This window comes from Anoplolepis gracilipes, unplaced genomic scaffold (genome assembly GCF_047496725.1).
Source record: "Anoplolepis gracilipes unplaced genomic scaffold, ASM4749672v1 Contig19, whole genome shotgun sequence".
Taxonomy (NCBI): domain Eukaryota; kingdom Metazoa; phylum Arthropoda; class Insecta; order Hymenoptera; family Formicidae; genus Anoplolepis; species Anoplolepis gracilipes.
In genome coordinates, this window is record NW_027328667.1 from 830,978 (window position 1) to 854,608 (window position 23,631).

General features: G+C 31.9%; 1 protein-coding gene across 23 annotated transcripts in view; it reads left to right on the plus strand.

Moving 5' to 3' along the window:
- Positions 1-23,631, plus strand: part of Phcl-1 (pH-sensitive chloride channel 1) — a 235,531-nt gene that overhangs the window by 134,625 nt on the left and 77,275 nt on the right. For all 23 annotated transcript variants that reach the window (XM_072910072.1, XM_072910075.1, XM_072910076.1 and 20 more), the window contains 2 exons: positions 14,687-14,769; positions 14,887-15,027. In XM_072910072.1, the coding sequence (XP_072766173.1) occupies positions 14,687-14,769; positions 14,887-15,027 (224 nt within the window). The remainder of the gene's footprint in view (positions 1-14,686; positions 14,770-14,886; positions 15,028-23,631) is intronic.

Genomic DNA, 23,631 nt, shown 5'->3' on the forward strand with positions numbered 1-23,631 from the left:
AAAGACACATGAAAGGACGGAGGTTTGCCACGATTGAGGAGATAAAGACCGCATCGCTAGAAGAGCTCAAGACCATACCAAAAAGCGCATATCAGAAGTGCTTCGAGGATTGGAAAAAGCGCTGGCACAAGTGTATTATATCTGAGGGGGATTACTTTGAAGGGGACAAAATTGATATTGATGAATAAATAAATATTTTTCGAGAAAAATAAAAAGTCACCTTTTTTTTGAACAAACCTTGTATATTAGTCCTTATTTTTATCAACTATTATCCCAAATCAGCTAAAAAATATAGTTGACTACTAAAAGATGACAGCACTAATGTCGCCAATCAAGATGGCGATCCCTCCCCGCAAGAGCTTCACTCCCTTTATTATTTTGCTCCATCCTTCAAGTCCGTGCTTTTAAGTTTGTTGGCGCCATCTTGCCTTAATCGTTACAATAATTGTGATTCCCACATTCTGCCATTCCTGATCTTTTTCGGTCATCGAAAGAACATCTCTATACAATTTCATATAATCATTCATAGTTGTCGTTCAAGATCTTCGTCGTTACAAATTTTTACGACTTTATTCTATCACCTTTTGATCTATCATCATTTTTACTTTTGATATTTTGTAAGCTTCTATCGCTGTTTAAGTTTTAATCCTGGCACGAATTACGTTCGTCGGATTGCAATTATGTTATGTTTTTTGTATATCGGAGCTTTTTTACGGTGTTTATAGTATCATTAATTTTCGACTTGAATTTTTAAAATGTTTCTTTTCCCAATGTTTCTTAAATTATCACATTCTTCATTGAATAATATATCCTTGTTCTAATAATAATTGAAAATTCTCACGTTGCTTTATTTTTATTACGAATAAGACTCATGTATACGTTTCGCTGATAAGTAGTATTAATACATTTGTAACTTATTGTTAGCTATTTGGCGCTACCAATTTCATTAGCATATTGTTTAGCTTAGCAGCGCTAAGTTTTTTAACTAAAATTTTTTATTTATATTTTTCAATTTTTATATATAAATATAAATTTTAATTTTTTTATTAATTTCTAATTTTTAATTTTATTTTTTATATTTTGTATTATATTTTTTTTTCATTAAACTTTTCAGGATGTATGCATATTTTTAATTAACATAATTTTTTAACGTCATTATTTTTGTGGGATATAAAGTAGAAAATTAAAACAACTATTTTATATAACTTCTTTTGATTAAAATATTTAAATAAGTTTTCGTTTTGACTTATTGTTAGTACAATTTTTTTAATATCATTATTTTTTGTAAGCTATATTTTGTAGGATATATTTTACATAAAATTAAAATAATTTGTAGAAAAGTTTTTAATAACACCAACATATAATAATAGGTTGAAAATAATAATAACTATTTTGATAATACATATAACAGTTTCTTACGCGAACTTAATCCTTTTTTTTACCTTTTTTTTAAAAGGTTTTTTTAGAGATATGTATATACATCGCTTTTAGTTATATAGATGATCTAATTATTCTAGGATAATAATAAAACAGTCGCATTTAGAAAAAACTTTGATTGTTGCTGCTATACATATGAGGCATTCCATACGAAATCGACCACTTTTTTCCGTGAACATTTTTTATTTGCTTCATTTTTTTTTATGTTTTTGCACTTATTGAAAGTAGTTTCCACGATTTTTTTTAGATTTTTATCTCCATCCATACTCGAGTTATAAATTAAGAAAAGAAATTAATAAAAAAAAAATTCAAATAGTTATTACTTTAAGAAGAATAAAGATATTGGCATTTATCAGGGTCATTTTTTTTGTTTTTAAATGTAGTTATCGAAAAAAAATATTGAAAAAATTTTTTAAAATAATTTGACATCGTTTTAATCAATTTTAATCGAAATTATTTTTTTTCCTTAATGAGACCTTTTTCCTTAAATAACATTAATTAAATAAAACATATTTTATTAAAAATTATAACACAATAACATTTATTTTTTAATAATTTGAATAATTAATTATTTATTATTTATGGAATTATTAATGTTAAAAGATTTTCTCAATCTACTAATGCAAACTCTTATGAAATATTTAAAAACACAGGAAAACAAAGAAAAAGGAAAAAAAATAATAAATTAATTATTTTAATAAATTATTTAATTTATTAAAAAATAAATGTTATTGTGTTATAATTTCTAATAAAATATGTTTTATTTAATTAATGTTATTTAATTATTCTTTTTTTGCAAAGCTTCTTTTTCGATAGGAGTTGTCTAAGAAATTAATAAACATTATTTTTGAGGAAAACAGCGAAAAAATAGTTTTAAAAAATACTAAAATTTTTTTCTCTATTATTAATATTTTAGAATAAGTATTTATTATGTCTATATACTCTTTTTTTTATCAGAGTAATGTAAAAAACTAAAAAATGTAATTTTCGAAAAAAAAATTGCACAAAATGGTTTTAAAAAATCAAAGTTATTTGAATCCCCTCTTCGCTCATGGCTCAAAAATTTTGTATTTAAGTCTAAAATGTCATCAATTTTTTAGAAAAAAATCGAAGGGGTCTCATTAAGGAAAAAAAAATAATTTTGATTAAAATTGACTAAAACAATGTCAAATTATTTTTAAAAATTTTTTCAATATTTTTTTCGATAACTACATTCAAAAATAAAAAAAATGACCACTTGATAAATGCCAATATCTTTATTCTTCTTAAAGTAATAACTATTTGAATTTTTTTTATTAATTTCTTTTCTTAATTTATAAGTCGAGTATGGATGGAGATAAAAATCTAAAAAAAATCGTGGAAACTACTTTCAATAAGTGCAAAAACATAAAAAAAAATGAAGGAAATAAAAAATGTCCGCGGAAAAAAGTGGTCGATTTCGTATGGAATGCCCCACATATATATATATATATATATATATATATATATATATATATACATACATATATATATATATATATATATTTATTGATGAAATGTACAGAGATCGTATCCAAGAAAGTGCGTGTATATGCGCCCGCGCTTGTATATGTGTGTGTATATATACAAACACACTTTTTTGGATATGAATTCTGAATATTTCATCAATAAATCTTAGAAAACTGATAGAACTATTACAGAACCAAATGGAGTTTTTATAAATTTGTATTGATTTGTTGGTGTGACAAAAGCTGTGTATTTTTAAATCTTTATTTACTAGTACGTAAAAGAATCCGTTTTTCAAATCGAGTACAGAAAATATACAAAAGTTTACAAGTGCGTCTATCTTATTTTTTATTAAAGGCATTGAATATTTATCGCGTATCATTTATTTTGTTTAGTGCTCTATAATCTATATATACGATTTGAAATAATCTTTTTATCTACAGTAACAACTGGATCAGCATACTCACTCGTGCTAGGTTTGATTATACTTGTTGCTAACCATTCACGTATTTAATTCTTTAAAATATTTTTTTCCTTTGGAGAGAAATCTACAGACGAAGATTAACTGGCGTCGAATTCATTAAGAGAACTTTACCCGATAAAAAATTTCTTATGTATAGTTATGCAGAATTGAATATAATTATACAGTAGTCTACATAATTGTGTAAAAATATGTATAATTATAGATGACACCATATAAAACGTTACGTATATTTATATATAAATGGATTGATAGCTGCAATTAGAAATATGTATATGTAAGCTTATACATACTTATATACAATGCCTGCATCATTTTATGTGTAATTATATATAATTATATATAAAATGAACAAATTTCGTATATAAATTTGTATAATTAGATACGACCATTTCTATCTGATTATATATAAAAATTTGTTACCGGGTAGTTTCCTTCGTAATTGGTTATTAATACTTCTATTTTGCTTTTATACGTTTCTGGAGCTTCGATTTCATTGATAGTAGCACAATTTGCAAAGATCGCTTTCTCAAAGATCATATGTTCGGGGTTCTTCTCCTTTGCGGTGTCAACTTTTCCTTTCAGCAACTATTTGATTTCGATTTTTTCTTTCCCTATAACTATCTCTGTGTTACGCAAAAAGTTATATTCTAGTATCAACTCGGCCATCATTGAGTTGATAGAAACATGTACAATGCTTTCATAAGTATTGTTTCCAACTGACAATTTTAATTGGAATTGCCCTTCGGTCTTGTGACATTTCGTAATTAATAATGAAAACGGGTTGTTTGACTTAATTCTGGTTCACTAATATGCTTGTACATATTGTATAAGACTTACATCACTTCTGATCAGAGCGTAACACTTTATCTTGCAATATTGACAAGAATAAATTTATTGTCCGTGTTATTTATGCAATTCACTATGCATGGTTATAGATGCTTCCAATATCTATGTTTACTGGTATTTTAATATAATATGTTTAAAGTTATTGCATTTAAAACACTTTAACCCTTAATTGCATTTGAACAATTCTTTATATCGTATTCTGTTGAATTACAATTAAAGCAGATTCTTATCCGGCTTTGTTAACAGGTTTTTTGCGCTTTTGCTTTCTTTCTGCTGTAGTCTTCCGTTGCATCTTTTCTCTCATTTGATTATACTTCCAGTTTCTTCTTTAGTTCGCGTATTGTGCGTGCTTCGTAGACGCGCTTTGTTGTCTTCTTTATCAGGTATGCCATATATATTGGATAAGCGCATTTTCTTCAATGTAATTTCGACTATTTTCTTGCATGGGGTAAATGTATTGTCAACTGCTTTCTGCGAGCTGGTGTTAGTGCTTAAATAGTTGATTATGTAGCATTATTTATTTTGATATGGAATTTATCTTTTAATTTTTGTTTAAGAATTTTCTACAAAGTACTCTTTTCTCAAATAATACAATACTTTGGCCGATCTTTTTAGAATTTATCTGGTATATGTAAGATCCCACTGTAGCAAAACACTCTTCAAATTCCATTTTTCAATTGCTCGAAAAATATGTCAGACTACCTTCTACATCTTTAATCGTGAAATTACATATTATGTAGACATTCTGAGTTTTTACTTTCGTTTGCATTTGTATATCAATTTCTCCGGTTGCCTTCCCGTTCAGTCGAAGTATCAGAATTTTCGGATTCATCTTTATATTGTTTAATTCCCGTGCAATGTCTCTCTTTATTATTCAACGTGACGCTATTGTTTCGTCTTATCTCACATCAACATGCCTTTGCTTGCTCGGATCGTTTTTTCTTTTCGTTGTCTGCAATCGAAAAGTCTTCATCACTTGTTTCATTATTATCTGTTTCTTTATCGTTTGCTATTTTCTTGTCTGCTATAAATTCCTTATGTACTATTTCATTTTCCCTCTGTTCTATTGTGCTTGAACCGTGTTCGTGCGATGGCTTCCTCTATCTGCTTTTTAAATTCAATTTTATTGCCGATCGTTATTAATTTCCGTGCTCTTAATACAATTTTAAATCAATTATCTTCAACTCATCGATGTGACAATTAACTTTATTCATTGTTTGTGGTTTCACAGATATTCTTTTCGTAAACCTTCCGTCGGCTGTTACGCTCGGTATCTATTATGCCGTAGTATCTTTATCTGTATGTTGTTGCTCTAAATCGGTCATCTTTTGCTGCTTCTTCACACAACTAATTCAATTGATGTCTATTTTTATAACTAACTTTTGCTGTTATAACCAATGTTTTCACTAGCACTGTTTTCGTGTTGTTAAACGACAATATATATATAGATAGAATTTATTCCAGATTTCCCTAAGGGTTGCCAGAGTGTTTTCAGGAATCCACCAAACCCCTTGCAATCTCCTCTTCTCCTCTTTCACTTACATCATCATATAAACATATATACACTATATACATTCAATATCTTACATGTATCCCCTCTCAACTCTCCTCATTTCCCTATCTCGTACCTGGCCATTTTACGATCTTACAATCTATTTTCCTTCCCTCCCCCACGCCCAACAACTTTTTCTCTTACCCTCCCTCTTCTCCTATCCTTTCTTTTACCCTCCTTTACCGTCCCACTCCTTTTCTCTATCCTTTCCACCCCTCTGTCTCATACATCTACACATAGTCCCTGTACATCATCATTACACTTACATAACAATATAATAAACCTTTACTCATGCCCCATTTCTTACAACCTCTTACACATCCTCACACTCCTACCCATCCCTCATTTCCCTATCTGTCCATTTTGTGACTCTACATTCTAATACTTATGTCCTCCTCTTCCGTCTCCCTCTCTCACCCTTTCTCTCTCTCTCTCTCTCTCTCTCTCTCTCTTTCTCTCTCTCTCTCTCTCTCTCTCTCTCTTTCTCTCTCTCTTTCTCTCTCTCTCTCTCTTCCTCCCTCTCTCACCCTTTCTCTCTCTCTCTCTCCCTCCCTCTCTCACCCTTTCTCTTTCTCTCTCTCTCTCATACCTTCCTCCGGACTCCTTAACGGGTTGCCGGGGTGTTTTTAGGGGTACACCAAACCCCTTACAATCCAAAAATTATTTCAATTACACACTATGCTTCTATACACATTCTTCCTCCATTCCTCTATCTTCTCCTCACATATCTTTTCCCTTTCCCGATCCTAGCCAATTCGTGACCTTACATTCTGTTCCCCTTTCCCCACCCCACGCCCCTCTCATGCAGCTCCTGTCTATCCCATCCTATGTCCTCCGCTTCCGTCGCTCGTGTTCTTTCTTTCTCACTTCCTGCTTCTCTCCTTCTCCTCTCCCTCTTTCTTCTCTCTCTTCCCTCTACTTGTTTTTCCACTTCATTTTTCATCTCTCTCCTCCTTTTCCATTCTTTTACTCTCTTCCCCTGTAACCCGTCCTTTCCTCTCTTCTCTTTGCCCTCTTCCTTCTCCTCCTTACTCTCCCTCACTGCTTCTAACTTCCTGATTATCCTTCTCACTTCCTCTTCTCTTCCGCTCCTTCCTTTCGCTCCTTTACTCACGTTCTTCCACTCTTGGCTTCCCTCCACTCTTCTTGTTACCCTCTTGACGTCTCTTCACTCTTTCCCTTCGTCTACGCTCTTCCACACTTCTCCCTGTCTAGTCAGCACTCTTACATAACCTCCACCTGTCACTACAAGCGATTCTCGACTCTTCTTGCCCACCTTTATCCAAATCGATACCCCGTCCTTCTGATGTATCGATATCGATCCCTTGTTCATTCTTTTTTCCTTATACCATCCATTATGCTCCTACCGCCATCTATCATGCTTATCCAGCACCCCTTCCCGTCCGTCGCCTCGCATCATTTTATCGATATCGATTTATCGACCTCTTTTTGCTATCTGCTCCATTATCCTCCTCTCCCAGTCTCGCCGTAATTTCTTTACGTCATATATTCCGCTCTTAATTCACTCCTCCTCGTCTCCGGCCTCTTCTTTCACTCCGCTTCCACTTTCAGCCCTCCGTTTTCTGTTCCACTATTTCTCCACCTATCTTTTTCTTATTCTGCTCATTCTCTCGCTTTTCCTCTCAAGCGTCACCAGCTCTTCCACGTCATTTCTTTCCACACTGCGATTTTCATGCCCTCATACTCCCTCTCTCCGTTCGCCCTTCTCTTTCCCTCCACTTTCTCATGCACCTCTTGCATTCCTCTTTTCACTCCTTCTTTCCTCACTTCTCCTTCCCATTTCTCTTAAACCTTGCACATTTCCGCACTCTTACTTTACTGCTTCCACTCTCTAACCGCCATCTTTCCAATCCTCTTTCTCTCTCTCTCTCTCTCTCTCTCTCTCTCTCTCTCTCTATATATATATATATATATATATATATATATATAATATTGTCGTTTGACGACACGAAAACAGGTCTAGTGAAAACATTTGTTATAACAGCAAAAGTTAGTTATAGAAATAGACATCAGTTGAATCAGTTGTGTGAAGAAGCAACGAAAGATGACTGATTTCTTCACACAACTGATTCAACTGATGTCAATTTCTATAACTAACTTTAGCTGTTATAACCAATGTTTTCACTAGCACTGTTTTCGTGTCCTCAAACGACTATATATATATATATATATATATATATATATATATATATATATATATATATATACAATTGTCGTTTGACGACACAAAAACGGTGCTAATGAATATATATATATACACACACACACACACAGTGTCCTATTTTAATGTTCCACCCTAAATATCTCTCTAATTATTTAGTTTAGAGAAAAATGTTTCAGACATAAGTTGTTTGGTTTCGAAGGGGTCATAAGATGGTACCATTGGTCTGACCTTGAAAAGTCATTTCAAGGTCACGTGAAGGTCACCTCAATTTTTTTTTAAATGGGACACCCTATATATTATTGCATATTCTTGTAGCTTATCTCAAGAGCTTTCCAAGATACTATAATAAAATATTTTTTCATTAAATACTTTTTGAGTTATAAGGCTTCAAAGTTGCAATATTTTGACATAAAATACAAGATATCTCGTAAAATATTCATTTCTCGATTATCTTACCCTAATACTTTTGTGCACAGAATAATGACACGAATCAATTAATGTAAAGAAAACACATAGTTATCTTTAAGAAATCTGAATTTACAACTAGCAGTTACACATTTTTACTTTAACATAATTATGTGTTTTAATTATGCCAATTGATTTATTTTATTATTCTGTGCATAAAAGTATTAGGGTAAAATAATCAGAAAATGAATATTTGTGTATATATATATATATATATATATATATATATATATACAGGGTGTCCGGTAATAATCGCCCCACCTCTCTAGGACAGATAGAGCAGGTCAAATTGAACATGAAAGTCCTCTACCATTTTGTGATCTTCATAATAATTACCGAGAAATTAATTAACAAAGATTGACAAATCCGGGCGAGTACAAGCGCGCGATGAGAAGGCCCATCTTACTGCTACGTGGTTACTAAGCGCTCATTGAATGATAAAAGGAGCGGTCTACGACTGGATGCGTATAAGTAGCGCGTTTAGTAACCGCGTAGCAATGAGATGGGCCTTCTCGCCGCGCGCTTATACTCGCGCGGATTTGTCAATCTTTGTTAATTAATTTCTCGATAATTATTACAAAGATCGCAAAATGATGTAGGACTTTTATGTTCAGTTTGACCTGCTCTATCTGCCCTACAGAGGTGGGGCGATTATTACCGGAGCCTGTATATACGCTCATAATTTGTAAAAAATCTTTCGTATACAGGTAGAGCGGATCAAACTGAACATGAACATTTCTACATGGTTTTGTGGTTTTCGCAATAATTATTAAAAAAATAATTAAAAATGATTGACCAATTTGTATAAATATTAATGTGCAGCCAGAACAGACAGTTCATTGCTACGCGGTCGCTAGGACATGAGAATCCATCATTGCGTATCGCTCGTCCATATCCGTTGTCATTTGTATAGCACTCCAAAATTTTGACATACACGACTTTTTGATATCTAGCGACCGTATAACAATGAACTCTTCTCACTGTGTGCCTAAAAGTCGCAAATATAATGTATAGAAATACCAGGGACGAAAAAAGACCAGAAATGACAGAATGTGGGAATCGCGATTACTGTAACGCTTAAGGCATGTATATATGTATATATATATATATATATATATATATATATATATATATATATATATGTACAGGGTGGCCCATTTTAAACAATATGGTCAATTTTCTCGTAAACTAAGCGAAATATCGAAAAATGGTTTAAACATGTGTTGCATGGTTTTGAAGAGGCTATAAGATGGTGCCATTGGTTTGACCTTGAAGAGTCACATGAAGGTCACGCGAAGGTCATTTTAAATTTCTTAAATGGAACACCCTATATATTTTTGCATATTCTTGTAGCCTATTTCGAAAGCTTTCCAAAACACTATAATAAAATATTTTTTCATTAAATACTTCTCGAGTTATAAGGCTTCAAAGTTGCAATATTTTGACATAAAATACAAGATATCTCGTAAAATATTTATTTTTCGATTATCTTACTCTAATACTTTTATGCACAGAATAATGAGACGAATCAATTAGTGTAAAGAAAACACAATTATGTTAAAGTAAAAATGTGTAACTGCTAGTTGCAAATTCAAATTTTTTCTTAAAGATAACTATGTGTTTTCTTTACACCAATTGATTCGTCTCATTATTCTGTGTATAAAAGTATTAGGGTAAGATAATTGAAAAATGAATATTTTACAAGATATCTTGTATTTTATGTCAAAATATTGCAACTTTGAAGCCTTATAACTCGAGAAGTGTTTAATGAAAAAACATTTTATTATAGTGTTTTGGAAAGCTCTCGAGATAAGCTACAAGAATATGCAAAAATATATAGGGTGTTCCATTTAAGAAATTTAAAATGACCTTCACGTGACCTTCATGTGACTCTTCAAGGTCAAACCAATGGCATCATCTTATGATAAGCCCCTTCGAAACTATGCAACACATGTCTGAACCATTTTTCGATATTTCGCTTAGTTTACGAGAAAATTGACCATATTGTTTAAAATGGGTCATCCTGTATATATGTGTATATATATATATATATATATATATATATATATATATATATATATATAACACCTAACGTCTTCACCACAAAAATTTAGATATATATAATTACAATAAATGTTAATTTTTGTTGCTAATTTATTGCTATAAGCGTGAATTCATTGCTGCATTAGCAAGAAAACAATATTAAAAATAGAAGTTCTAATTTATTATTAAGCTAGTATCTCCATTTCTAAAAAATACTTATATGTATACAATATAAGTATTTTTTGGAAATGGAGGTACTAGCTTAATGATAAATTAGAACTTCTATTTTTAATATTGTTTTCTTGCTAATGGAGCAATGAATTCACGCTTATAGCAATAAATTAGCAACAAAAATTAACATTTAATTATATATATCTGAATATTTATGGTGAAGACGTTAGGTGTTAGATTAGATTTGGTTATATATACATATATTGTTACGTCCGAAAACGATTACAATATTATTCTCGAACGCGCGCGACGCAACTATTCGATTTCCCTTCTTACACTCGCACACACGCAATAAAGGGAGACTTCTTTAAATATAGAACAATCTTTATAAAGGTAATAATTATACAGATTGTAATTATAATGCTCATAGCTTACAAACATACAGTACATGAACGCAATTAATTGTTATGATTTTGTTTTTAAATTGTTTTCCTAATTTATTGCTCACTTTCGGAAATATTCTGGAGAATGGCTCTTTTTTTTCAAGTATAGTGTAACATTATTAGTAACTGCAACGAATTAGTAACTGAAATAAAAAAGTACACAACTAATGAGTCCTACGTTCAAAATTGTTATGAAAGTTTTGTTAGAATAAAAAAAAATTAATATTTAACAGCAAAAAGGTTAGTAAAACGCTTAGTAAATTGCATGAGAAAGAAACGTGTCCGATTTCTAATGCGCCAAGCATAGATGTATATTTTCTTTTAATAAAGAAGAGATGCAGAAAGAAACAACAGAATTTAGCAACAGAGTGATCAAATTGCTGGCAGAGAAAGTTCAATTCACTCGGCATCGCTGGAACCGTTTGCGCAGCGCTGTGTGACACGATACAGCGCGGCGTTGTGTTCATGAATTTTATTTTTTTTAACCTTGTTGCACCACTCTGATCTATTTGGCAAAAATATATGTAAAAATAGATAATTCGAAAAGGTTTTTGTAAAAATATAGTAAGTGTCACTCAAAAATATTAAAAAATTTTTTTTACTAATTTTTTTTTGTCAGAAAACTTTTTAATTTTTTTGAACAATTATTTCATTGATCTCCACAACATACATTTTTTTCATGAAAATTAGTTCAGTCATTTTCAAGAAAAATTTCTTTCTTGATTTTTATCCCCTCTATAACTCCCACAAAAATGCTATTTTGAGGTAAACATTTAACATAATTTTAACCAATTACATTGGTGTCAACTTATGGACCTGATACATGCGGGGACAGATTTACCTATTTATCCGGCTATACCCTTTATTGCTCAACATTTGACTTGTTTTGCTTTATTACTGATTGTGAATGTAAAATGATATTAGGCAAGAGGTCTGACAAGTAGTTTAGATGATAAGAGCAGTTGCTAAAAAAACAAAAGATCTTGGGTTTGATTTCCAATTCAGTTACTCATGCTTCATATATTTTTCGCGTCTGCAAAAATGTTGTTTACAAACAATCATTTTTCGGACTGAAAGATATTGTGAATCTTACGACAACTGTTGCTTACAATGAACAATTGCGTGTCTGGGCCACTCTATACACTCTTGTTTCACTATTTGCACCTATATATATTAAGTTTTGAGTTCAATAAAATTAAATAATTGCTTATTATTTATTAAAATTGTGTGATAGCCTTTAATAGAACCTAACATCAATAACTTTAATATTTTGTCAAGGCATGACTCTTATTGTTAGTAACTTTTAATAGAGTTTAGTTGTGATTCTTTTATTCGAAAATTAACAATTGACACCTGGAAAAGAAGTTTATATAATCAAATATTAATATGTATTATTATGTATTAACCCTCAGTTCCTAGACTATCGGAATTTTACGTCCTAGACTGGGTCTGTGGGACCCGAGCGATATTCAAACGCTTGTATCTCGGAATCAAATTAACGTAGAATTAAAAATTTTTTTTCCAAATTGAACACCAGAATCTCAAGAAAAAGAATATCCAATTTAGAATTTTCCAAATTTAATAGTTTGTTAAATATTTTGAAAAATATGAAAGTAATTTTTGAAAAAAAACACTTTTTTTTCAAAATTAAATATCTCCACTTCAAATCAAGATAAAAGAATTTTATTAGTGGGCAAACGAAAGGTCTTGAGTTGTACTTTAAGGCTGTATTTAATTTTTATAAATATATATATATTTATAATTATATATATATATATATATATATAAATATATATATATTTATATATATATATATAATTATAAATATATATATATTTATAAAAATTAAATATATATATATTTATAATTTTTCGCTCTATAATATGATTTTTCTTTGTATTTGTATACCTACACTACGTATATAGTGATATAGTGAATAAAATGAGCCTTTTTATTGTTTTTCATCAAGAAAAACGATCATTCGTTAATTATAAACAAGTTATTTATTTATAAAAATGTTATATTTTATAAATATTACATTTAATTATATAAAAAATAAAAAATCAGACCCCAAACAATATTTCTATATGTGGCCAATTTTATATGGACTTTTTTTCCCGGATATATATATCTATAATATATATATATATATATATATATATATATATATATATATAATTTGTTATAGAGTGAAACATTTTAATTAACAAAATAATCATTTCAAGCAATAGTTACCTGTATTTTAATTTTCGGCACACTACACTTTTTGCAACGTTTTTCCTAGACTGGGTCCGTGAGACCCGTAACTTTTTTTTCTATACACACTGCTCAGCAGCTGGGGCTGGACCGAGTCGGCTTGGGTGTCAGAGTGGTAGGGGGTATGCCAAAGTTTCCCCCCCCCTAGCCCATACCCCCCATCCCTCTTAGTACAGAGTTACAGGTAAGAGAAAAAAGGTGCCGGGTCTGTCAGACCCAACCTAGGAACTGAGGGTTAAATATGTCTATATATGTTTTCTTTCTCTTATATCTTTATGTTAAACTTTTTTACATGGTTACACCTTATAAACATTGTAATAAAAACTTAATTTTAGTCTTTTTTCTCAAACTAATTTAAAGTCTGATTAGATTAAAGAAAATATTTAAGTATTTAACTGACATGTTGTCAAAGTTTCTGTTTTGAACACAGAAAATATATTGTTTATTTACTTGCGGGAAAAAATGCTCATAATTATAAATATATGTATAAATGTATTTATATATAAAATATATCAATTATGTGTTTTCTTTCTTTTGTATAATCTCTGTTCGTATATACAAGAAAAATAATAAAAAGAATATAATATAATTTTTTCATTATTTTTGAAGCATTTGAGAAAGTAAAAAAAAATGTCCATATATAATTTTATATGAATATATAATTTAAAATATTAGTAATTTTTCTTTTTTCACTTTTACTTTTTCTTTAAAAAATAGTGCAAAAATTATTCTTTTAATTATTTTTCAATTATTCTTAATATTTTTCGTGTATGGACAGAGATTATATAAAAATAAGAAAACATATAGAGATGTATCTTATATATTGATACATATTAATATTTGATTATACGAACTACTTTCTCGAGCGTTAATTGTTAATTTTCGAATAAAAAATCGGCTAAACTGTATTAAAAGTTACTAACAATAAGAATGTCATGTCTTGATAAAATATGAATATCAAAGTTATTGATAGGTTTATTAAAAAGTATGTAAACTAGGCTACTAACAATAAAAGGATATACTGAATCATTAGAAGATATGTAGACTAACAAGAAAAAATTAATAACTTACAGTAATTAGAAGCGAGGCCCATGCGATTTAAAGTGTAAATCATTTAGAATTTTATTTTGCAAAATATATCTCAAAATGAAGCTGATTCCATAAAGTGTTTACCTTCTTTATAAATATTTAACATTATTGCAAATACTTTAAAAAATTTGTTTGCGGAATTTTTCCAGATAACTTGGAGTCAGTATTACTTAATTCGACATTTTTAATTTATTTTGAACTTATGTAAATAGATGACTATTGTTTTACAGGCGTCATCTTATCATATCCTGTCAGGGTAGCCTTAATATCTTCCCCTTTGATGACCCATTGTGTTCATTTGCGATAGAGAGCAGTAAGTATCACGTTTAAAATATAACTTTTGACGATAAATAGTATAAAAGAATAATTATATTTTTTAAGCATGTAATGCATGAGAAAGTTAAATAAAATCTAAATTTCCTTTTTTTAGTATCTTATGAACAGACAGCGATTACGTACGTATGGAAAAACGACGAGGGTACGTTACGAACAAGTCCAAGCTTAACATCACTAAATGCATATCTCATTAAAAATCAGACAATCACATGTCCGATCAAAGTGAGCTGGAGAGGTGAGTAAAAATTGCTTCTGTTATCATTTCATTAGAAAAAGAATGTGCTATTTAAAATGATAAACGCAAATTTTTAAAAAATAATTTTTTTAATTTCGCTCTATGAAAATAATATTTTATAATATAATATTCTAATAATATAATGTTTTATTATATATTTATCTTTTTATAGATTATTAAATAGTAGATTATATAAAATTTTACTTTTTATGCCATTCTTTCATTTGTCTATAATCCGTTATTGCAAAAATTTTTTACATAAAAATGTTAGAATTTTATAGAAACGGTCAAAATATATATATATAATTGCGTTTTTATAGATTATACTTGCTCTTTCGACGATTCTATTCTAAAAATAAATTTATGTATTATATATATATAACAAATGCAATATGTCTGCATTTAAAGATCAAATCATGATTTGATGAATTATTGCGTTTTTCAAATCTTTTACTTGACATTTATGAGGAAACTTATCATTATCTCTATTAGCAATGCTTTGTCATTGGACCAATTAATTCAACACACACAAATATTACAAAAAGTATTTTTAAAACTTTATTCATTTTATTTTGTCTTCTTTCTAAATTTATAAATTATATAGATATAGATTTTATTAAAAATCAATATCTAGTATTGTATAGTGTAAAATTTAATTTTTTAAATTTCTGAATTGTTAATCATTTAAATATAATAATCTTAATCAATCTTTTGACAGCTAACTAAATTTTAAAAAAGAAAAAAGTCCATAAACCCCAATTCCGGCTTCCTTCGAATTTTATTATGTATAAATTATCAGAAATACTATTTTTTAATACATAAAACACTGTTTTCAAGTGCTAAACCGACATGTTTAATATTATCGTTCCTGTTTAAACCGTTTCCTGTTTAAACATAAAAATTCGTATTTGTGATTATTTTGTAATACTAAATAACTCACCTGAATATCGTACATACAATAAAAAAAAATAAAATATCGGATATACCTTCAGCTATTACCAAGAAGGTTTATCATACTTTTATTTAACTTTTTCCTATTACAATATATACTTACTTAATTCCTATGAAAAAATCTCATAGGAGCATATGGATCCTCATCTTTCCACCTTCTCCCTCTCCCTCCACCGCCAAATTTCCACCCCGTACTCAACCACCAACCAAACCAACTAATCAAATAACCACAATCTCCTTACCCAACCTCCCTTAAACCTCCTCTTCCCTAGTCCCCATACCGCCCCCATTACCGCTGCCCCCCTTTTGACCCTCTCTCTTACATGCGCTTCCTGCCCTCTATTCTTTTGGAGCGTGTATCCCAAATATGTGAGTGTCTTTATCTTCTGTACCACCCTCCCCTTTCATCGCCAGCTGACCTTTTTTTCCCTCCCTTCTCCTCTCCTAAACCTCATCAGTTTCGACTTCTCCACGTTAAGTTCCAGTCCCTTTTTATCCAAATATCTTTTCACTCTCTCCATCATACTTCTTATCCCTCCCTCTTCTTCTGCCATTAAGGCTATATCGTCTGCGTATGCCAACGAGTAGACCTTTTTCCCCTTTAATCTTACACCCTCTCATCTACCCTTCTTCAGCTCCTCCTCTAAATCCGCGATCAAAATATTAAATAAATACGGGCTCAGGGGGCATTCCTGTCTTACTCCCCTTCCCGTCCAAAAGCTCGACCCTAATACCTCTCCTACTCTTACTCTGTTCCTCGTTTCCCTTATTATGTCCTCACATCTAACCACCAGCCCCTCTCTAACCTTCCTTTCCCTCAATGCCTTAATTACTAGGCTTCTATTCACCGAATCGAATGCAGCTCTTAGGTCAATAAAGAATGCTACCATATTTCCTCCCGTCTTGCTTGTTTGCTTATTTATCAAGTAATTCAACGCATAGATGTTGTCCATCGTTCCTACCCCCTTCTGAACCCCGCTTGGTTCTGTGGCATCATCCCTTTCCTCTCTACCTCCTCTCTCAGCCAGTGTCGACGCGTATATTTTTATACAGTGTCGGTGTTAGCGTTACCCCTCTATAATTTGTTACTTTGCTCCCGTCCCCCTTCTTCAATTATTCCCTCACTCCACTTCTTTATCCACTCCTCCCCCCTCCATATCCTGTTACAAGTTCTCCATACCCAATCTAATATCCCCTCCCTCCATACTTCCATGCCTCCATTGGTATCCACTCCCGCTGCTTTCTTATCTTTCATCCTCCTTATTACCTCCTTTATCTCATTGATTGTTATACCTTCCTCCACCATCCTTGCTCCTACTTTCCCATTTCCCCCTCACAACCCTTTTGTCTACCCCTCCTAAAAGCACTCTAATATTCCCTCATTTATGCCTTTCCATTTCCTTCTCTCCTTCCTCACCACTTCCCACACCTGACTCTCCTTTTTTATCTGCCGTATTTCCCTCTCCCACCTCATTTTTTTCCCTCTTGTTCCTTTCTATCAATTTCTTATATCTTCCCTTCTCCTCCCTATAAGCCTTGCCTTCCCCCTCTCCTCTTTTCTAGTTTCTTAATTCCCGTCTCACCTTCTTTTTGCCCTCCTCACATACTTCATCCCATCAGCCTCTGCTCCTCTCCTCCCTCCCTGACGACTTACCGCCCCTCCTCCAAAACCCTTTACCTTCCTTCTCATCACCTCCCATTTCTCCTCCACACTCTTATCTCCTACTGATATCTTCCTTAAAGCCTCTTTAAATTCCTTCCTTCTCTCCTCCAACCACACCCATTTTCCTTTTCTATTACCCCCCCTCTCTCGCCTAGTTCTTGCTCCTCTCTAATACTCACTACTATGAAGTGGTGATCCGAGTCCACCCTCTCTTCTACCTCCAACTTTTCTATCTTATCTTTCACTTACCCCATCACGTAATCTATCACTGACTCCTCCCTTGCGCCCGTAAAAGTCCACTCCCTTTTCTCATCTTCTTCAACCCCTCCATTGAATATCTCCCAATCTAACTCCTCTATCCTTTCTAACAATACTCTCCCCTCCTTATTTATCTTCTTGTCTTTTGACCTTCTGGTTCTTCCTTCTCTCTCCCAACCTTCTTCCACTATACCCCCTCCCTCTTCCCCCGTCCTAGCATTAAAATCTTCCCCTATCATCGTTTTAATATCTCCTCGCCTTCCTCCATCCATCCTCTCAAAAACTCTAATTTCGCTTACATGTCTCCGTTTACATATATTCCCACCAACCTCCATCTTTCACTCTCCTACATCACCTCCACCCCAACTATCCCATCCATATCTTCCAACCACCTCCTCACTTCAATCCCTTTCCTAATTCCCACCAACATACCTCCCTTCGTTCTCCCTCTCCCGCTATCTCTCCTTTCCAGGTAGCACATGTTTGTTTTATAAACGTTTTGTAAACGTATCCAATATTTTTTAATCGTCAAGCACCAATAAGAAACGTTTATGTGCTACTTGGGTTGCCAACTGTACCTCCCACCTATAATTTTTCGGCAACGAACCCCTTATTTTTTCCTATCCCTTCTCATCTATCCATGTTTCACAAAAGAACATAACATCCCATTTCCTTTTCTCCCTCCAGAAGTCCTTCCCCTTATTTCTTATACCCGCCACATTTCAAAAAACTACCCTGTACTCCCTCTTAATCTTCCCCTGCGACCCTCCCTTATCTTTCACCTCCTTATTTCCCCCCATCCATATCTGCCTCTCTCCTTTCTACCATTTGCCTTTTAACCTCTAACATATCTCTGTCTTTCCTATCTCCTCCTCTCTAGCCGCCCCAACACCCCTTCCTCCTCTCTGATCTTTTTGTCACTTTCTCTATCCTTTACCTTCCCTTCTCTGTGTACTAAAACTTGTTTCCCTTCGTCCCAAAACCACCATTTTCCGTTAATTACAATTCTATCTTTCCCTACCCATACTTTATTTCCTCTAAGCTCCTTCTCCCTTGCTACTTCTTGCAATAACCACCTCGACTTTCTTCCCCCCCCCCTCCACGTCAGATTCTCTGTGAGCCAAACTTTTCCGCCTCTAAGCTTATCCTTCCTTTCCAAAACTCTGCTCTTCTCCTCATTTCCTAGTTTCACCACTACCATCTCCCCCCATTCCTCTCTATTAGTCCTAATCCTCCTCACTTCTTCTATTCCAACTTTCACTTCTATCTCATCAGTCTTTCCACCCCTTTCTCTTTTTTCCCTTCTCTACCTTCAACTCTTTCACCACTATATTTCTTCTTCTCTCCTCCCTTTCTCTCCTTTCCATCCTTCTCTCCATCTCCCTCATTCTCTCTTCCATCAATGTTATCGCCCCCTTCTTTCTCTCCAATAAGCCTACATTCTTTCTTAATTCCAAATCCTTGATCTTCTCCTCTAACTTATCCATGCCTTCCCCGCTCCCCTCTCTTTCCCTATTTTTTACTTTTTTCTCTATTGCTTTCATTCTCTTCAACAACTTTTCCCTCTCCGCCTTCCATAATTCCTCCCTCCTTTTCATTTTCTCCATCTTCCTTCTTATGCCCTCCATACCTTCTTCTAGTCTGCTCCATGCCCCCCTCGACTCTAACATCATTGCGCAGCATAACCTCTAGCCTGCTTTCCTCCTCTCCCTCTCCCTTTCCCGCCTTGATTGGAGATCTCTGCGTTATTTGGCTTTTCTTAAATATTGTATCATTTTCATTGGCATTTTCCCCCTTGCTCGCCCCCCCCCCTCCATAATCTCTCTCTTCTTTTTTACCATATCCTCCAGCACCCCCATATCCAAACTCCCGCTTCTCCCTCTATTCATTTTTCCCAACATCCTCTTCTTCCCCATACTCATCTTCCCTTCCATATTTTCTTGCCCGAATCTCTTTTTTCCTCCTATTGCTGTCAACGCTCCTCACCGCAGGCTCATCCACTTAAGCTTATCAGCTAATACTTACCCGTTTCCTCTTTCACACCGCTACCAGCTATCGCCACCTCTCACACCGTGCCGTTGTCTACCTACTATGTGTTCACAGACCCACTCTCTAACCTTTCTTTTAACCACTTACTTGTATACTGCTTTCCCACCATAACCTTCCACCCTTCTTCCCTCGCCACTCTCACTCAGCCTCAGTCTCGCCTGCTCTTTCTCATTCTTTACTCAATCACTCCTTCACTCTTTTAATCACACCTGAAACCTCTCAAAATCCACACACCGCAACCGTTACGCTACACGCCTGAAACGAAAGTCCCATCAAAACATATGTATAAACATCATAAAATCGAGGAAACATAATATGTCTATTTTTTCTCTTCCTTCTCTGTTAGTTCTAAAAATTTTAAACAAAAAATACTAAAAATATATTTCCAACTACTCTCGAGTACCTAATTACTTATCTAAAGTTTGTAATTAAAATAATAGATAATGGAAAACGGAGAGGAAGAGAAGAGAAAAAAAAATGCATTTCCGATTCTTAGAGCCTCTAATCCAACTATAATCTTACAATTAGTATATCGATACACGTGTTAAATATTATACTAGCCAATCATAGCCATTCTTTAAAGGAATTATAGTCATTCCTTTAAAGAGTGGCTATGATTGGTCAGTAGTACGCGTATTAAAGTATGTCGGGAAACTAGGCCAGCACATAATCTCCTAAGATATCAAAATCGAATTTACATTTTTTTGCATCTTATAAATTCAGTGCGATGAAAAGCAATCATTTTTTACAATTTTGTGACCAGATATGTGTATATTATCTATCTAATATTTTACTGTCATCATCAATTTTGTGCATAAAAATGATTTTTTATTATAATGTGTTCATGATTTTCCAATATAATATCCACAATTTTCAGGCAAATTCTGTCATACTACACAAAATTTCTACAAATATGAATTTCTATGTTTAAACAGGTAACGATTACATTGAACATATCCAGGCTGAAAACAGCTGAATTAGTGTCTGACTTAAGAAATAGTTTCTGATAATTTGCAATCTAGAGGAGATTGAAATCGGGACTTATAAACCTTTCTCTTTTAATTTTAGTTTTATTTTCATTAATGTCTTATTATTTAATTTAATGTATTTTTCGGAAAATGATTAATGTTGTTGATGATTTATAAAGTATCCTTTATTCATAACAAAATGAAAACTGCATGCATGGCTGTTAGCTTAACAACAAAAACTATTAGCATATATAGTTCTTGTTCTTTTTACCTTGCTTTATAAAACGCTTAATTTACTAATGCTTTTAAATGCGTAACTGATTTTTCAATATCACATTTTTTATGTTTTTATTTTTTTTATTAATAATAAGTAGACAAAAGCATTTTTTTTAACATCCAGATTTTTTTGCGCAAGATTTGCTCTCTCGATTTTTTATGAATAATCATAAATTTTTTAATTAAGTTAACAGATATATATTAAATATATATGTACAGAATATATACATGGCGTGTATAAAAAGTTTTTGAACTGATTTTTCGTACTAGTACTACTATTTCTTGGACTATTATAAAACTCACAATCAGTAGCATAGATCTTCCTCTACATATACAAATTTCTAACAATTACCTCTCTGTTATAGACTAAAACAGTAGTCTTATGATATGTTGTTCGTTGTCTATGTCACAATATTTAAAAATGAAGAAACTACTACTACAATTAAGTTTTGTATTGAACTCGAAACAAGTGATATTGTGTTCAGTGATGAAGTTATGAATTGTACTACTAAGTTGCACTGTATTTGAATAGTATTGTATGGTTTTGTGATGATTGTAAATTGTTAGAAGACGCAAAAATGATAAGACGAAAAGATTCGTGATTGTCGCGAAATTATGCAAACTATTCGAATAGTAGTTCGTAGTACAATTTATTTATCACCGAACATAACTTGCATAATCGTAAATATTTCTGTCTGCACTTTTTCCGAGTTTAATACAAAACTTAATTGTAACATGGTGTTCTATATTCTAAAATCATGATATCAACATGAAAACATAACAAAATCACACGATTCATTTTGCTATATAGATATAAGGTTAATTGTTTGAAATTTGTTTATTGCAGAGGATGATGTTCTATCGAGTTTAGTTTAATAGTTCGAAAAATAGCGCTGTTAATATGTCCGAAAAGTCGGTTCAGAAACTTTTTGTATACACTATGTATATGTATAAAATGCGGTATAAAATGAGTCATATAATATATAATTGCTACTTTTATTTAAAAAAACACTTGTTTTAAATTATTTAATTTTTAAATAGTTTACCGATTTGAAACTTTCCTTGGAAAGAGAAACTTTTTTCTTTATATATTTTTTATATAAGATGGTAAATTGTTCTTCTTTGTCATAAGTATATATGTGTAAGATTATGTACAAAATAATATAGTAGCATATACATATGTATATACATAGAATATGTGACATAGCAATGATCTATTGTTTCTTTTCCCATTTGTTAGTTAACATCGTAGTATTTGTGTTCTGGCGAGTGTACAAAAATAGATTTCTTAGATTGTCTTAGAAGATGCATATTGGCAACCTTGGATCCTGTCTCGCTTTTCAACTAAACCCGCCGTGGTTTGTTTTTAGGGTGATCTTTTTTTCTTGTAATGATTATTATCGCGTTTTTGCAGGATGTTTTCTCTTTGCCTTCTCGCACTTATAATCGATCTGTTTATCACTGCGGTGTTGACAGCTATCGCGCGCGTGCGAACAAATTTGAAGAAATTACGAAGCTCATTGCACGTCATTTTGCTGCCGTGCGATAAAAATAGAATTGCATTTAATTGTAATATTATAAACTTTTATTCGGTGGCTTTTGCTAATCTAGAAATTAGGATTTATGTATGTAAAATTTGCTAGAAAGCAATAATTTTAGATTGCTTCTTGGTTGTTTTTCTAGCGGCGAGATACTTTTAACTTTGAAGCATTAAACTGTATAGAAGCATTGAACATATCGCGGCGCTATATGTATATATATGTACACAATATATATATATATATATATATATATAAATGGTTTAAATGAGTGACAAGTGATAGAAGTCTATCTAAACTCGATTTTAAAGTATTTGATAGATTTAATGTATAAACAATACGATTTATCATCAATCAGCATAACTGATTCGTCTGTTTTCAAATTCAATTACAGTGCATAATTAAATCATTTCTATGTATATTTATAAACTTTATATTGCTAGTAAAAGTGAACACAAAAATACTTATTTCTCAAACACAACTTGTACCACTTGGCATCTGAGCCACGTATATACCTATTATGGAATATATGTACCTATAAAAAGAATGCTCGCACTCTATTAACAATTTATGAGCATTATCATATATTGTATTGCAAATTTTTAATTATATTAAGAATAAATAGTATCTTTATAAATAAACATAAATGAAAAATATAAATTAATTTATCATAAATAATTTAATCTACTGTCTAAAAAAGTCTTGATTGATTAATATTCAATATCTTGCCCTAAATAACTCAACCATGGCGGAAAGCGAGTTATGCTTGCTCTACTAATCAAAATAACAATAAAACGCAATTGTTTGTAGGATTAATTTATTTATAAGACAAATTGAACATCAACAGCTTATACTATAAGAAAATATAAATATAAAATAAAAATATAATTATGTATAAATA